The sequence below is a fragment of the Typha angustifolia genome, chromosome 1 (genome assembly GCF_048772165.1).
Source record: "Typha angustifolia cultivar Huaian chromosome 1, ASM4877216v1, whole genome shotgun sequence".
Classification (NCBI taxonomy): domain Eukaryota; kingdom Viridiplantae; phylum Streptophyta; class Magnoliopsida; order Poales; family Typhaceae; genus Typha; species Typha angustifolia.
In genome coordinates this window covers 11,337,867-11,355,098 of record NC_133239.1, presented here as the reverse complement: position 1 = coordinate 11,355,098, position 17,232 = coordinate 11,337,867, and the positions used below count along the sequence as shown (strand labels likewise).

Genomic DNA, 17,232 nt, shown 5'->3' with positions numbered 1-17,232 from the left:
CAATATTGCACCTTTGGTGGCATGAAACATTATAAAGTGCTAAAGCAAATTATAAAGATAATTGGTACCTTAAGACAATATTATTGTCTTATAAGTCAGTTGCTGTCTTAGAAAGTGGTAATCTATTGTCATATATCAACACAACACACTCTTTTGGCAACAATTATTGGAGGTATATCATACGTACCTAATCTCTGATTGCTGGCAATGATACCATATGTCATCTCTACTAATTAATGCATGCTTAGATGACCATTATCAATAATTTTGTTAGGTAAGTTTGTATTTCTTTATCCACATCAATTGATCTAAATTATTAAAGAAGATGAAGACAAAGACAACAGCTGAACTCTCATGTGGGCAATAGATAGATCTAAATGTGAAACCTCTTGCATTCATTCACGGTTCACCTCACCTACCAAGTTTCAAACTTAGAAGGAATCCAGTTGATGGATCTCAATCCAGGAGCAGGATTTGGTTAATGTAGGAGATTTGTTCTAACTTGCACGGGTTGACTTTGACGATTATTGTAAGTGGAAGGAACCACGCGGTCATCCACCTGGCGGTCAACATCCTAGTCATTTTTTTTACATACCTTGCCAATTAGTTAGCATTTCTTACGTCACAATCACATCTCTTAATTTCTTTATTACAAACCCCAAAGTCGTAATCTAGCTAGATAGAGGAGTTGAGTTGGTTATTCCTCTTCCATATGACCCAAAAAAAAAAAAAATGAAGTCTCACCAACCAACTTATACTCTTATTACTAAAACCTTGCACATATAATACACGTAAGCTGCATGGTAGACACATATACAACTCCTTCTATAATGTTTGACTATAAATTAAAGAGCCTCAAGCCTCCTAGCCCACGGTTTTAAGCCTACCAATTTAAAATAACAAAAGAAAATGATTCATCTAAATATTTTATTTATATCCATATAATTGACAAATTATGCGTTATGTTATATCTAGATTTTATGTATCGATATGAAAAATAGATGAACATAATTGAACAATTAGTAGCGATGAAAATTAGTATATGTTCCAAAGGATTTGGTTGGAAAATATTTTGCTATGTTTTACAAACATTTGTAGTATATTTGGAGAAATTATAATACATCTCTTTTGCATTATTTGGCTCTCCTCTTTAAAGTTTCGAAAGAGACGAAGATGAAGAAACCTCAAGGAAAGGTGTTGAATTATTTTCTACACATTCTATCTATTTCACACCCTAAAGGGCTTTATTTTAAGAATCATTGAGATGGAAGCATTAATCTAGAAGGTTATTAAAGTAAGAAATCAAATCAGGTAACATAGGCTCGAACGAGAAAGAACTTATTAATATTGGATAAGTCTGCATAAACCCAATATATAATTTCTACATTGATATTAGTAATTGATTGTACCCTTGATAGGCTAGCTTTGGGGATTTTTCTACAATAAAACTCTATGTACTAAGATTTTCATATTTTTGTATTGATATCTAGCTGTAGATTCGTTTCCTAAGTATTTAATTATTTTTTAATTTAGAATAACAATTCTTTATGCTATATATATATATATATATATATATATATATAATAATAAATTCTAGTGTGTGCACCTTATGATAATAAAATATATGCACTCAATTTTATATACTAAATGAAAAAAGGCCTAAATGTATTAAATTACAAAAGCCACACACACACACACACACATATATATATATATAGTCAATTAAGAATGACACGATTCCATGCATTTCTTTAATTATCATGGTTAACTTCTTCTGATTAGAGACAAAAAGCAATGGATATATATATATATACATTATATGGTAATGACTGCCATTAGTTTGATGGGGTCGATAAGTTTAGGATAAAGATGAGGTAGCAAAGGCGAACATCAAGGGGTTTGTCTCCATTGTGAAAGTAGATTAGCTAGCAAAGGAGTGGACTATTTGGTTTAGGAGAAGGACGTACGTGTGGGCATGACATCGTTTTCTTTTGTGTTGTTAGCTGTGGATTGGATAAATTTCCAGGCAGAGTTATTAGATAAGAAGCCAGAACTTGGAGAGGATGTAGAAAAGAGAACATGAATTCGACGCCCATGGTATCAATATTATTCATTTAATTCGATCTCCGTGAGCTAAAAACAGGAGGCCATTAACGATATCGTCGTCGATCGTTTTCCAACTATATGTGTGTGATAATTACGTATATCATATTAATTTACATCAACTTTGCTAATTAAATTAATCTTAAGTTCCTTATACATGTGTACATGTATTTTATATATATATATATATATATCTATATGTTAGCTACCTAATTATTATGTATGATGCCCTTTCAAGAGATGGAAAGAGAAAGAGAAAGAGAAAAAGAGAGAGAGAGAGAGATTCCAATTTCTATAGCATTTGAATTTCGCACGCCACCTTCAATTGATGTAGGTTAGATTTGTGATGGATGGATGACATCGGTGCTATCCTGACTTATTAAGTATAAATTTTATTTATTTTTTAACTCTTGAGGTAGCAAATGCTATTTTATTACTGCCCTTAAGGCTGTCGGCCTTAGTTTTACTAGGATTTAGTTACTTTCATTCTCTCCTTCTAGAATCCGCTCCCTTTTCCCTCTTTTCTTTTGACTACTTTCTTTGTTCTGCTTTCTATTTTCTCAACTCTTTTTTCTTTGTTTGTGAGAACTTTCTTTCCTTTCTTATTATTGTTCTCACCTTTCCCCTTTCCTCCTCCTCTCCCTTCTTACTGTCCGGCCTATCTCTTTTGCTCCATCGACTCCCATTTGCGCTCCTAGGCTCTCCATTCTCATCCTTCTCCTCGTCTTCCTCATCTCCAGTGGATCACACAGCATCTCTGCCTTCGCTCATTTGCCTTTATGTCGCTGCTGGCTATGTCGTCTCATTCATCTTGCCTCGATTGTTGTCATTCTGCTTTTCATTGTTGCTACCTTTATTACAGCAGTCTCTGTTGAATATTGTTTATTATAGGTTATTTTTTAATGATGCGTTTCATGAACTGCCCTAATTTTCAAGGATCTTGACAAAGCCATTGGAAGCCTAGTGTTGTGGCATGTTTGTATTTACTTTTATTTATCTTCACTCTCTAATCTTATAATATGTTGTGCTGTCTATCTTCACCAAGTTGTAAGTCTTGTTTAGGGGTGTAAACAAGCCGAGCTTGATCGAGCCTGGCTCTAATCAAGCTTGGATTAAAATTAATTTTGAGCCTGTCTTTGTGATCAAGCTTGAATTGAAATACTTTCGATTCGAGCCAATTTCGAACTTAAACGAGCTGCTCAATTAGCAATTTCAAGTCTTATCAATTTTAAACCATTTTTGAGCCTCAGCAAGCTTGAATTAATTTAGGCTTGAATAAGCTTGAAATAAAACCTAATTCAACTATAAAGATATAAATATTACCAAATATAAATTACAAGCAATAAAGATAAACGGGTTAGAAAACTACAAGTAACTAAAATATAAATTACAAGTAACAAAGATAATTGTGTCAAAAAACTACAAGCAACTAAAATATATATTACAAACAATAAAAATAATTCTATCAGAAAATAATAGCTAAAATTCTAATGGATGAAAGGGTTTTGATATGATAGTTCATATTAGTTTGATATTACTCATATTATATATATATATTCAAGCCTTATCGAGCCGGCTCGGGATCAAGCTTGGCTTGAATTTAATTTCAAGCCTAGCTTTAATGATTAAGCTCGACTTAGCTTATTTTAGAGCCGAGCTCGAGCTCGAGCTGGCTCGATTATTTTGACAGCCCTAGTCTTGTTTAACTTACTCACATTAATACAATATTCTTTTATATATTAGGCTCGTAATTTTCTAGTTGAAATCTTGCCAATACGCTTTTTGTCAAAAAATAAATAAATAGATTAGCATATGCTTATCATCAATAATTCAAGGAGTACATTTAAATGATTTCCTTATGATCTTAATTATATTTAAATTTAACTTTAGTTTTCATCTCTTTGGAGGAAAGTGTTCTAAATATTTAATAGAGATAATTTCACTTAGATGGTTAAACCCCCCTAAACTACCAGACTCATTTTCAATACACTGTCTAAATTTTATAGTGTATATGAAAATGGACAATGATTTGAAAATGATCTTAAGTGCTTAGAATTATCCCATATTCAATATATATATATATATATATATATATATATATATGTCCACTCGCCAATATGTTTTCAATATTTACATTGCGCAAATGTCATGCTCACGTACATCCACCAATATCTTATGTATATATATATATTATTCCTCGCTAATAGGCTCCTAGGGTATTGTTCCTAACTATTAAGCGGCCAATCATTTATGAAGTAATAACTTCCTTAATTTAAAATTTTATAAACTTCTGTGAAGAATAAAGTTAGACGTTCTTTATTCTTTGTTATAGATTATTTACACTAGAAAAAGTTACATGTCAACTGATTTTCAATTGAGCGGCTAATATTTCATCAATTATGCATGGAATTCCTCCAACCAGAGCTGCAGATGATCAGGTGTGCGGTGACTAAATTCGACTTAGACTACTCTAAAAAAAATTTATTTGGATTTATAACCAGGAGGTCATGAGATCGACTTCAACTCTAAATAAACTTCTCTGAAGAAGTAGCTCAGCAATACGATAGCTCAGTATGACTTAAAGTCTAAGCTAAGTTACTTATTATTTTTATTTAATTCACGTCTAGTCTTTAAGCTCAACAATTTTTTAAAAAAAATTTGTTGGACTTCTTAAAAAAAGAAGAAAAAAGAAGAAAAAAAAAGACAGTTGGACTTCTCAAAACAAGGTAGGCGTTTGGTCCGTGGTCGTGCAAAAACCTGGTTCGGATTTAGATTAAGTATGTTCCTATCATTTGACTTTGAGGCTAATAGTCTTTGACTTTCGCTTAATTGTGAGTTCTCAGTTATTTTATTAATAGAAGCTTCGCAACTGGAGTCTAGTTTATTTTTCCACATTGCCTAATTCCAAAAGATTTAAACTAGTTCTTCACCTACCTTTTGATTTCTGTCTCTTTTACTCTGATAGCTCACAAGGAAAACTCCTAATCTTGATTAACTAGCATGCAAAATTATAATATTATATTGAAAATAATAATATAAAAGATGATTGAGAGCACCTATGTATTTCTCTACGCGTTATGCAAACTTTCTTCCACCTTAATTTGCATAGAAACTTGGAAAAAAAGAAAGAAAATGTTGAATAGTATGGTTGACATCTTGCTAGAAGTCATTATCTGAAACTAGAAATGTGTCGATTTGGTATTCCTCTGCGTCGGTCGTAGCTTTGTTAGAGTTTAGTATAGGTCTCTTTTCCTCTATCTCAGATAATTTTTTCTTACTTCTATTGTCGGTGCGAAACCTTTTCCCTTTTCCCTAAACTAGAAATGTGCGAAACCTTCTTTTGCTTATTTCTCGCCCCTTTTCCTTAATCTCTTCTTTCTAAACTTCTCTCTCTTCTCCTCTTTCTTTCCTCTTTTCATTATCAGCTCATTTGTCTCGCTCTTGTCAGCGGTGTCCTCTTTCTCATCATCATTGTTTCACCTCTTATTGTCATCATTCTTATTCTCAACATCACTGAGCTCTCCTTGTTAGATAGCTGCAACTCCTTTTTTATCGTCATCGTTTGTTTTCTATCTCGTCATTGTCGCTCCTCCCTAGCTGTTAGCGTCTCCCTACTCACCATGGTCGACCTCTCTCTTCTTGGCAACTGCAACCCTTTCTCTCTCACCATAGTCCACTCTCATACTTCCCTCCTCCACTTTCCATCGTTCTCTTTCTGTGTTTTTCTTCTTTTTTTTTGCTATTGAAGCACATTGCCAGCCGTCATTGTTTGTTGCCTCCCTTCTTGCTATTGTCCGCCCGTCAAGAATTTTCCCAACTAGCCGTCTTGTCATTGTCTATGAATGCTCCCTCATCACCGTTGAGTGTAGCTATCCCTCTCTTGGCAGCAACAATTGATGGTGTGAGATCTTTTATTTTTGACTCATCGATTAGTCTATTCTTTTATAGTAGTATGTCATCGTTTTGTTGATTGGAGATTATTTTTTAGTCTTTATAGATCAAAGAGTTGTGTACCTATAATTATCGAATCACGATAGAGCCACAAGTTAATCTTAAGTCATTTATATCTCGGTATCTACAAGAGCTAACAATTTGTTCATAATGTACTTTGCTAGCATCCTAGGGCTTGATATCTTATTTTTGTATGTCATAGTATTTACTCGTGTAATAAGTAGAGAACTTGCGTTGATGAGCCGCCGCTCTGTCTGCCCCCTCTTTGCACAAACCATTCAACGGTGGCTAAAAGACTTTTACTCATAAAAAGAAAAAAAAAAGAAAAGAAAAGAAAATGTCGTTATATATGATGCCTTATGTGGGTAATGGGGTTTGTAAGGATGAAATTAAAACTTTTTACACGGTTTGGATGTTTCCATAGAAAGCTTACGTGGGAACTATATGTGCTTTTCCCGTCTATTCCCTCTTTTTGACGCATAGAATGAATGGAGACGCTTTGCTGTCATCCAAAACAAATAGTACAGTAAATAATTAATCTTCCCCACGAGAAGCACGCATGTTTTATGTTTATTGAGAACATTAAGGGTGTTTTTGCATAAATAAGTAAGCAAACGCGCTGCTACTAGCTAGTTGGTGTATTCTTTACCGTTACCGTTACCGTTACCATTACTTGTGGGTGCCGGTTACCGCCGAGCCGAGCCGAGCCGAGCCGAGCATTTTATCTCATTCAAATCTCATCCGGGTCAGGAAGTAGGAACACGCTCACGGCTGGCTGGTTCACACCCACTCCAAAAAATTCATTCCTTCTCGATCTCTCGGTCAAAGTTGTCCATCTCATTTCATCTGCTCTCCACCCAGACCCCCCCTCCTTCCTCCTCTACGGCACCTACTCCCCTCCCTTTCCTCCTCTCTTCTTTGGCTTTTTGTCACCACAAAGAACGAACACTAGTCCCTAATAACTACTTAATTCCCCCGCCTATATAAATATAAGACACCATAACCAACGACCTCATCGTCCAAATTCAAGACACACGAATCGCGAAACAAGAGATAAAGAGGAGAAAGAGAGAAATAAAGTAGAGAACGAGAGAGAGAGAGAGAGAGAGAGAGAGAGAGAGAGAGAGAGAGGAGACTTAGTTGACGAGAGATGAAGGCCGAGAGTATCGAGCAAGCCGATATCGCGGAAGTGGAAAGCTCCGACGGTGACCGCATCCCCAACAGCGGGCCCCTTGCGAAGCGCGGCGGGAGGAAGAGCGCCCGGTTCAACATGTCGTCCGCTAGCGCGTCGCCGTCCGCGGCGGCGACGGACGACGACGAGGCCTACGTGGAGATCACCCTAGACGTGCGCGATGACTCCGTTGCTGTCCACAGCGTGAAGCCCGGGGGGGAGGAGGACCCCGAGGTGCTCCTCCTCGCCCGGACGCTGGAGAAACGATCGGCTTCGCTTCTCCGCAGCGCGTCGACACGGATCCGGCAGGTCTCGCAGGAGCTCCGCCGCCTCGCCTCCTTCTCCAAGCGTTCTGGCCTGATTGATCGGTCAAAGTCGGGGGCCGCGCACGCCCTCAAGGGACTCAAGTTCATCAGCAAGACTGACGGCGCCGCAGGGTGGCCGGCGGTCGAGAAGCGGTTCGACGAGCTCGCTGTCGATGGGGCTCTCAATCGCTCCCGATTCGCCCAGTGCATAGGTGAGTGATCGCCGACGCCGATCTTAAATTTTGGTATCTAATTAATTTCTCGAAATTGAATGAGCGACTGTGTTGAGATTTTCGTCTAATTTTGTGCGAAATTTGGGCAGGGATGAAGGGATCGAACGAGTTCGCAGGCGAGCTGTTTGATGCGTTGGCGAGGAGGAGAAATATAACCTCCGACTCAATCACCAAGGAGGAGCTGAGGGAGTTCTGGGATCAGATATCTGATCAGAGCTTTGACTGCAGGCTTCAGACCTTCTTCGACATGTAAAATTATTTCTCTGGGATTCCTATTTTTTGTTTTTCTCTCTCTTTTAGATTACTGAGTTGCTGATAATTATAGTAATCATACAGGGTGGACAAGAACGCTGATGGGAGAGTAACCGAAGAAGAGGTGAAAGAGGTATAATAATTAATTCGCACTAATTTTGCAAATGTTTGCTTCACGAGCTCGTCAATTTTAAGTTGACTAACACGATTTAATGTTTAATTAACGAACCCAGATTATCTCCATGAGTGCCTCTGCCAACAAGCTGTCCAATATCCAGGAGCAAGCAGAAGAGTACGCCCGCCTCATCATGGAAGAATTAGACCCCAATGGCCTCGGCTACATCGAGGTAAATTAATTTATAATACCATCAATTTTCTCAATTCTTACCTGCAATTTTGGTAATATAAATGTTTGGCTTACATCCTAATTGTTTCAGATATACAACTTGGAGATGCTTCTGATTCAAGCTCCGAACCAGTCGGCTCGAATCGGGACGACGAACAGCAGGAACCTGAGCCAGATGCTGAGCCAGAACCTACGGCCAACCTTGGAGCCCAACCCGATCAAACGGTGGTACCAACAAGCCAAGTACTTCCTCGAGGACCACTGGAAGAGGGTGTGGGTGATGGCCTTATGGCTCAGCATCTGCGCCGCCCTCTTCACCTTCAAGTTCATCCAGTACAGGAGGCGCGCGGTGTACCACGTCATGGGCTACTGCGTCTGCGTCGCCAAGGGCGGAGCCGAGACCCTCAAGTTCAACATGGCCCTCATCCTCTTACCCGTGTGTCGCAACACCATCACCTGGATCCGAAACAAGACCAAACTCGGCCACATGGTTCCCTTCGACGACAATCTCAACTTCCACAAGGTTGGTAGTACTCCATTTATTGTTTGACCAATTCTCTCAATAAATATGCCCAGTTTCCTTTAGTTTAATTATCCGAACAGATATCAATAATTAAATGTCATAATTCAGCAAAGGTCAGCAGTGGTTACCGTTCCTATTTAACGAAATTGTGGTTTGTGTAGGTGATTGCGGTAGGCATTGCCATCGGAGTTGGGCTGCATGCTATCTCTCACTTGACCTGCGACTTTCCACGACTTTTGCACGCGAGCGACCAAGCCTACGTGCCTATGGAGCCTTTCTTTGGGCACACCCGACCCAACAACTACTGGTGGTTCGTCAAAGGCACGGAGGGTTGGACCGGGGTCGTTATGGTGGTGCTCATGGCCATTGCGTTCACATTAGCCACCCCTTGGTTCAGGAGAGGCCGGCTCAATCTTCCCAAACCCCTAAACCGCCTCACTGGGTTCAACGCCTTCTGGTACTCTCACCACCTCTTCGTCATCGTCTACATCCTCCTCGTCATCCACGGCAACTTCCTCTATCTCACCCATACGTGGTACAAGAAATCGGTACGTACGCCAACTACATACAATTTGATTTTATCATTTAATAAATAAATAAGTATGCTTAATTGAAAAAGTACTAACTAATTAGTCTTTTTCTTTTCTTTTTTTTTTTTTTTTTTTTTTTGCTGCCAGACTTGGATGTATCTAGCTATTCCGGTGATCCTATACGCGAGTGAACGGCTGCTGAGGGCTTTGAGGTCGACCGTGCGTCCGGTTAAGATATTAAAGGTCGCCGTCTATCCTGGAAACGTGTTATCCCTGCACGTTTCAAAGCCGCAGGGATTCAAGTACCGGAGTGGACAATACATCTTTGTCAACTGCGCTGCCGTTTCTCCCTTCCAGTGGTAATTAAGCTTAATAAATTACTAACAAAGTTTGATTTTTTGTTTTCAATGGACGTCGAGCTTATCTTAAGTACAAATGGCTGTTTCCTTTATATTTCGACAAATTACAGGCATCCTTTCTCCATCACATCGGCTCCACAGGACGACTACGTAAGCGTTCACATCCGCACAGTGGGCGACTGGACCCGACAGCTCAAATTAGTCTTCTCCAAGGTAGTAAATTAACTAGTCTTCTATTCTTGAATGATTACTTAGCACATAGTTCGTAAGTCTAATCATCCCTGACAAACAAATATAATTCCGGATTTGGTTGTGATTAGGTGTGCCAGCCTTCAACCGCGGGAAAGAGCGGGCTTCTGCGAGCCGATTATGATCAGGAAGACAACAACAGTTCGAGCCCAAAGTAAGTTGGCGAATATATATCTCTCTACTATTAGCTGTCGGATATTCTTTACGAGAAGATCTCTATCATTTGTGATGGGTTAGTTTGAGAATTCAACAAAAAATTTCACTTTCCAATTCCTAAATTGCCCTTATTGCTGTCAGAGAAAGCCCGTGTTGTTTTTCGAAACCGATTCCAAGCGAGGGGATACGGGCGCATATGTCAAACATGATGGCCACCTCTCTGACAAAATAATTAGATCCAGACGAAATTGCCCCATTCTTTTGTTTCCTTCCAATTCAATGCGATCCATCGTTCTATATTTTCCTTTCCTGATTAAACAATTTCTTTACTTCAATCCAACCACTTGATAAAAGTTCTTTTGTTTGGACATGGATTCCTCTTTCCGTGTGATCTGCACTCTACTCAATGCTACTCGATCATGTTAACTAGAAGATATGTCCGTATTGTTATCCACAATCGACTATTTATTTATTTATTTATTTATTTATTTTTGAGTAGAAAATTAATTAGTTAATTAACTAGGCAACTGTATTAATTTCATCATATAACTTGGACACAATTCTCGTGTGATGCAGCTTCCCACGTGTCCTAATCGATGGGCCCTACGGCGCCCCAGCGCAGGACTACAAGAAATACGACGTGGTCCTCCTCGTCGGTCTCGGCATCGGAGCCACCCCGTTCATCTCCATCCTCAAGGACATCATGAACAACATCAAGCAGCTCGAATCCCAATTCGACATCGAGTCCGAAACCAACGCCGGTAATGCTAGCAGCAGCAAGAGTAGCTCGTCGTTCAGGACTCGACGTGCCTACTTCTACTGGATGACACGTGAGCAGGGCAACTTCGAGTGGTTCCGTGGGGTGATGAACGAGGTGGCGGAGACGGATAAGAAGGGCGTGATCGAGCTCCACAATTACTGCACCAGCGTCTACGAGGAAGGCGACGCTCGATCCGCACTAATTGCCATGCTGCAATCTCTCAACCACGCCAAGCACGGGGTCGACGTGGTCTCCGGCACGCGGGTCAAGACCCACTTCGCCCGACCGAATTGGCGCAACGTCTTCAAGCGCATCGCCCTCAACCACCGCGACCAACGTATCGGTACGTGTACTCATTCATACTTCATCTCACCTACTCTGCTCCAAAATAATATTTTCTAAAATTAATTTTATTATCAGACCTCGTATAACCACAAGGGTGATTTGGGTCTAAGTTTAGAATTAATCTACAAAAGGAGCATTAATTGAGTGTAGAAAAATATCTCTAGATTCGTTCAATTGGTAGCCACTATATCGACATAATTGTCATTTAGCATATCACTATCTTTGAAATTTTGACTAGTTACGTGTTTCAAAAAAAGAATAAGTCTACTATAAATTATCGCTTTACGCAGCTGTAACGCTGTCAAAAGTTCTGTGGTTCCATTTAAACAATAGTTGGTATCGACCAGAATGACGTGCTTTATCTTCTAACCAAATTAGACGTGAAGAAATGGTCTCCAACCCTTGTGACTTTTTAGCTATCCTTTTGTTTTTGGGAGATAACCGACTTCCAATCATGAAAATAATATCACATTGATATGCTGCACTATAGTTTAAGAGTTGATAGATACAACCCATTTGCCTGATACATTACGCAGTAGACTTGGAAATATTGCATCTAGTCATCAACTACTATATATACATATATATGGTCATTAATATTTTTGGAACGTCATCCTTAATTAACCCCTACATTTGTCCTGACTGCAGGCGTATTCTACTGTGGAGCTCCACATCCGACGAAGGAGCTGCGCCAACTTTCCCTTGATTTCTCGCGGAAGACATCCACCAAGTTCGAATTCCACAAGGAGAATTTCTAACTCCAAAGCCAATTTACATCGCCAATAGCGTATCTCCCCTTCACTTTGTACATCTATCACCTTCCCCTAGTTGATCTTAAGGTAATTAATTGGTGTGTGATGCCATAGAAATATAGTTACCAAATCATCAATATTGCTTACGAGCTACTTGAGCCAACTACCCTAGAAGACTTCCTTGTCTTGAACGTCCAGAACAAACGCGTTCATTTGGTCAAGGCAAAGAACTTTTGATCATTCAAGGGGTGGTTAAGAGAAATAGTAGTATTACTAGTCCATCACTACCTCAAAAGTCAAAGGCTAACATAGGATTTTGGAGTATGTTACTAGCCACGCCAGGATAAGTGTTTCTTATGTATGTTTCTTTGATTTTTTTTTTGTCCTTATTTTTTCTAAACTATTAGTGATGGTGATTCGTGTGTGAGATAGCAATAGAGATAGAAGTACACTGTATCTCCTCCATTATGAATAAATGTACATGGCTGCAAGGCTGTCTATAGTTCCCTATGTAATAATGATGTATATGCATGGTATAGTTTCTCTGCATAGATATGTTAGTGGACAAATGCTAATTATTTTATCTATGTAATAATGATGTATATGCATGGTATAGTTTCTCTACATAGATATGTTAGTGGACAGATGGTAATTATTCTACTTCTCATAATACCGAAGTCAAAATGCAGAGAATTTACACAAAAGAAAATTAAAAAAAAGGTTCAGAGAAGGGCATGACTCCAAGTTTGATTAGTAGTCGCATGGTACTGTAGTAATAAGCAATATATACCAACTTGTTCATGCAGTTTTCGTACTAGTCATATTGTTGATGTCTACGATCCCCAAATGACAAAGATAAAGAGTGTAACGTATAGATGATGGATGTTTGCTAGATTATATTTTTCTTCTCTAGTAAATCCTAGTCATTAATCTATAACATTTTGAAAGATACTTTTACAAAGACACAAAGGCATCATCCTGCAAAGAAATTAAGCATCACAGATGCATACTATTCACTATGTAATCAGAAAGACAAAGTGCGTACTATACCCACTATGTAATCGGAAAAAGAGAGGTCTCTATTGAAAATTGATTGGATTTGGAGTGAAGACATAGACTTACGACTATAATTGAATATTTAATACGCCGTCCTGATCGCTTGTGAATCTAGAAAGCGTTTCTGTTAGCATATGACATATCAGCCCTGCAGCGGGGAAGAAAAGGATAGTGAACCTAACAATGTCACCTAAACATCAACCCAACTTGCAAACCAATCAATCACCATTAGAACAAATAATAATAATAATAATAATAATAAAATTCAAGGTCATAAAACCAACAATCAGGTGGGCCATTACTGCTATTGTATAACAATCAAAATGCGTTAGGAATAAAGCACCAGTTAAAAAGCAAGCATCTTAGGTAGGGAGTGATCGAACCACAAGTGCTCTTTCACCAGAATCAGTCACTAAGGTACTCTAATCTCACATAATATAGTAAACTATGCCTATGCTTCAAGTCTATCCAAGAAAAGTTATCCAATCTAGTCTTCGTGTTTGAACAACTGTGTATAGCTTTCAATCAGATTGATCACATAGAGCACGCCGACTAAACGGGTAGTATATCTTTTCACTCTTAGTGGCTGCAATGCCAGAGCACCTATATTGCTCTATAAAAACAGTATAAACCTGCCACTTTAAATGCCAATCTTTCCATGCAACTGATTCAAAATCTTTCACCTTCCTATTAGCTTCTGCAAGAGATTAGAGGCAAACATAAAAAGTCAACTAAGGAAGGTATGGTTTTATGTAAAATCCTACAATAATACTTCTTAGCTTATAAGCAGCAAGAGTTGTTTACTAATGAGGGTGTATCCAGGCTTGGCAGAGTCCAGCCAAGGTTTAAGTCTGGCCTGACACCCCTGAACTCAGGCCCAACCCAGATGGTTAGGCCTAGCCCAAAAGCCTGACCAGGTCAGGAGTTGCTCTGCTTATGCTGCAGTTCACTTCACTTCAATAGGCCAAAGAAGTGGATTTGAATTATACTGGATGGGCAAAAGACCAGAACATATTCACCATAGGGGATGTCCTAACAATTAAATAGTGTTACAAGGCTGCTGCTGTAAATAGATTCATAAAGAATGCTGCTGTATATGACTAGAACAAACTTATCACCTATGTTTACTTAAGTCTGAAACCAGATACATATCATCAATAGCGGAATTAATATTTTAGGGACTTCAAGAAACTAAGGATGATCCAGGCACATCAGACTCATTCTACTGCAATTACAGGTATTCTGAAGTAAAATACATTTTACATACCTCTACCTTCTGAGGAACCAGACAACTCCAAAGACACCATGCCATTTCTTCTCTACATCCATATCATTGATATCAAGCTTGAATTGAAGAAAAACAGCACAAAGTCCTTGAACAATTCTTTTTATTCAAACAAGAATCCGCTACCATCAGATGGTTGAGATCTGAACATTAACTTATTGGCATAGATTACTTTTCCATATAAACCACCATGTAGGTCCATCTATCACTATGATAATTAGATCTGTCATAGCAAACATAATTTTGTCCAACCAACCGATAAAAATAGCAAATATTAAATAATCAGGCAGCAGGAATAGTATTCATGTCCGGGAAAAAGGAGTTTCTTTTCAACAAATTCAAAAGGATTATACAACTTAGCATCAGTTGTCCATGCAGCATGAATGTAGGCAGGCAAAACCAAGAGAAGATCGAGTCTAAAGCTACAGTTAGTGCAACACCAGATAATGTTGAGCTCAATAGGAACATGTCTAAAACAAAGTCTTGGAGAAAATTGTATTCAATTCATTTAAAATGGTGAACAACCAAGATCCGATAACCAATGCTGAAACAGATTTAGGGATCTATATCAACAAGAAAAATTCTCCACTAGAAAAACAAGGAGTCTGCAGCTGAATTCTTAGATCACTGACGTGTTCTTTTTGATCCTAGAAATTGCTTCCTTACAGTTTAGCATAAGAGATCCATGTCATTTGCTTAACAAATAAAGCCAAGGTTCAACTGACATTTGCTTTATCACTTGAAAATTCCAGACTGTTTGTCACTCATATGGAAACCAAGTCAAATAAACAATGCACTAGAACAGGGAATCTATGCAACCATGATAAGTTTGCACAAGATGCTTCCTTGAAAAGTTCACTACCTACATCACTTTTGAGATTAGATGCCTCAGCACCGACAAGATTCTTGTTCCATTCCAGGTTCATACTCCACTGCTAGGAGTTGCAGGCAATGCAATTCTCCACTGCCACCACTATTAAGGAAATAGGAAAACAAGGAGACTGCAGATGAATTCTTAGATCACTGATATGTTCCTTTTGATCCTAGAAATTTCTTCCTTCAGGATTAATATAAGAGAGCTATGTCATTTGCTTACAAACCAAACCAAAGCTCAAGTGACATTTGCTTTGTCACTCAAAAAAATCAGAGTGGTGGTTCAGTCATTTGGAAGCCAAGTCAAATAAACAATGCATGGGAACAGGGAATCTATACCCCGAGATAAGTGTGCACAAGATGCTTCCTTAAAAAGTTCATTACCTACATCATTTTTGTGATTAGATGCCTCAGCACTGACTAGATTCTTGTTCCAATCTAAGTTAATAGTCCACCGCTAGGAGTTGCAGGCAATGCAAATCTCTATAGAGTATAAGTACTGAATTTCTCAAATCTATATTTTTCAATCTATAGCTGATTATGAATTTTTTATCATAAATGGGAGGAAAATGCTAAGATATTTGAGGACACAAGCAGAACAAATATAGGTTAAGGTGTTAATTTTGTTACTTAGAGGTATACAAAAGATACTGGACTAGAGGCATTAATCTCATCTCCTTCATAAACGTCGCAGGTATAGAAAAATTGACTTATATATAAAATTTGCATACTCAACAATAAAAATTCAATTAGTTATAACAATCCATTGGAGAGTTTACGTCTTTTAACAAGCACTAAAACTCAACATGGAGAATACTAATGTTCAAACAAAATGCATACATATATTCCAATTAAATAGGAACTAAGATTGTGAAACGCTCAATAATCAAACGAAATTGGAGTTAAAAATGTCACCTTTATTTGGAGTTCCTCTCAAGGCCCATCCTCCACCTGCGGCGATGGGGTCGTCGCCTTCGACTCCTCCGGATCAGTCAAAATCTCCGACACGAACTTGATCAGAGAGCACAACCCACCCAAGAAGTTATGATCGATGACCCCATCCCCTTCCAACACATGCGCGAAGTCTACCATCTTAACCCTCGCTTTGACCCCATCCGCCCTCTTCTCGTACACCACCAACACCGACGACGAGTAGAAGTGGAACAACGTCTGGTCCTCGAACCACGCCTTCAGCTCCATCAACTGGGCCAGGACCCCCTCCGATCCACCATACACCTCCGTCGCCAGCGCGCAATCTGGACTCGGGACCGAACCCGAATTGTTCGTCGACACGAACCGCCGCAGAGCCCGCCTCACGTCCGTCGTCGTGAACCGCTTGATCTCGTCCCGTTCGGGCTTCCAGATGACAGATCCTGGTCCGCTGATCTGGACGCCGGAGACCCGAAACCCGAGGGTGAGGCTGGTCGATTCGCGATCCTTATCGAGGCACTTGCGGAGGTAGTCATCATCAGCTTGAGGGTACCAAGTGCGGGATCCGATCTTGACGTCGATAATGGAGGGGGACTTGAAATCGGCGACGAGGTCTTCAAGGACGAGGTGGGGGTGGAGGTCGGAGGGGGCAGCGGAATGGGGGAGGAGTTGAGTGCCGTGAAAGGAGGGGAAGAAGGACGAGCGGATACGGTGGGGCACGCCGGGGTGGGAAAAGAAGGAGGAGTAGAAGGCGAGCTCGTTCTCCCCGCGGGAGTTTGATTGGAGGGGCTTGTAGAAGAGACCCGACCCGTCGATAAGTGGGCCAAGATTTCCCTCGCTAACGTAATGCCCCGCTACCTGGTGCTCCGGCGGTCGGAGCATCGCCGCGAAATGGGTGAGGCCTAACGCTAGGCAGAGGAGGGTTTGAGGAGGCCAGTGATCGAGGAACTTCTTTTTCGATATGAGAATCCGTTAACAAGGGTAGGGCCCAAACACGACTATTATCGGACTCGGGCTGCCCAATCTACCCTTGGATCCGAACCGATATGCGTC

General features: G+C 39.6%; 2 protein-coding genes across 13 annotated transcripts; one reads left to right on the top strand and one right to left on the bottom strand.

The window, feature by feature from the left end:
* The first annotated feature begins 6,965 nt into the window (after nt 1–6,965).
* Nucleotides 6,966–12,537, top strand: LOC140764810 (respiratory burst oxidase homolog protein C-like). The gene is made up of 11 exons (XM_073103631.1): nt 6,966–7,742; nt 7,853–8,012; nt 8,100–8,148; nt 8,249–8,362; nt 8,453–8,884; nt 9,046–9,432; nt 9,562–9,773; nt 9,884–9,986; nt 10,094–10,176; nt 10,755–11,281; nt 11,932–12,537. Exons 1-11 carry the CDS (start codon nt 7,205–7,207, stop codon nt 12,039–12,041), a joined length of 2,715 nt encoding a protein of 904 aa, XP_072959732.1. The 5' UTR covers nt 6,966–7,204; the 3' UTR covers nt 12,042–12,537.
* On the bottom strand, nt 12,399–17,146 carry LOC140765009 (inositol polyphosphate multikinase IPK2-like). 12 transcript variants are annotated; one of them, XR_012105193.1, is made up of 3 exons: nt 16,165–17,146; nt 13,158–13,239; nt 12,399–13,013 (listed from the first exon to the last, which is right to left on the bottom strand). XR_012105193.1 is itself a non-coding variant. In XM_073104578.1 (2 exons), exon 1 carries the CDS (start codon nt 17,059–17,061, stop codon nt 16,183–16,185), a length of 879 nt encoding a protein of 292 aa, XP_072960679.1. In that variant the 5' UTR covers nt 17,062–17,146; the 3' UTR covers nt 12,399–13,239; nt 16,165–16,182. The 12 variants fall into 12 exon arrangements, 7 of the variants coding, with proteins under 7 accessions (XP_072960679.1, XP_072960350.1, XP_072960518.1 ...); XR_012105144.1 differs by having other exon boundaries at nt 12,399–13,239; nt 14,359–17,145; XM_073104578.1 differs by having other exon boundaries at nt 12,399–13,239.
* Between the last annotated feature and the right edge of the window lie 86 nt (nt 17,147–17,232).

Coding starts and splice junctions, on each gene's coding strand:
- LOC140764810 (XM_073103631.1), top strand. CDS start 7,205: ATGAAGGCCGAGAGTATCGAGCAAGCCGATATCGCGGAAGTGGAAAGC. Junction 8,149..8,248: donor CCGAAGAAGAGGTGAAAGAG/GTATAATAATTA, acceptor TAACGAACCCAG/ATTATCTCCATGAGTGCCTC. Junction 8,885..9,045: donor ACAATCTCAACTTCCACAAG/GTTGGTAGTACT, acceptor TGGTTTGTGTAG/GTGATTGCGGTAGGCATTGC.
- LOC140765009 (XM_073104578.1), bottom strand. CDS start 17,061: ATGCTCCGACCGCCGGAGCACCAGGTAGCGGGGCATTACGTTAGCGAG.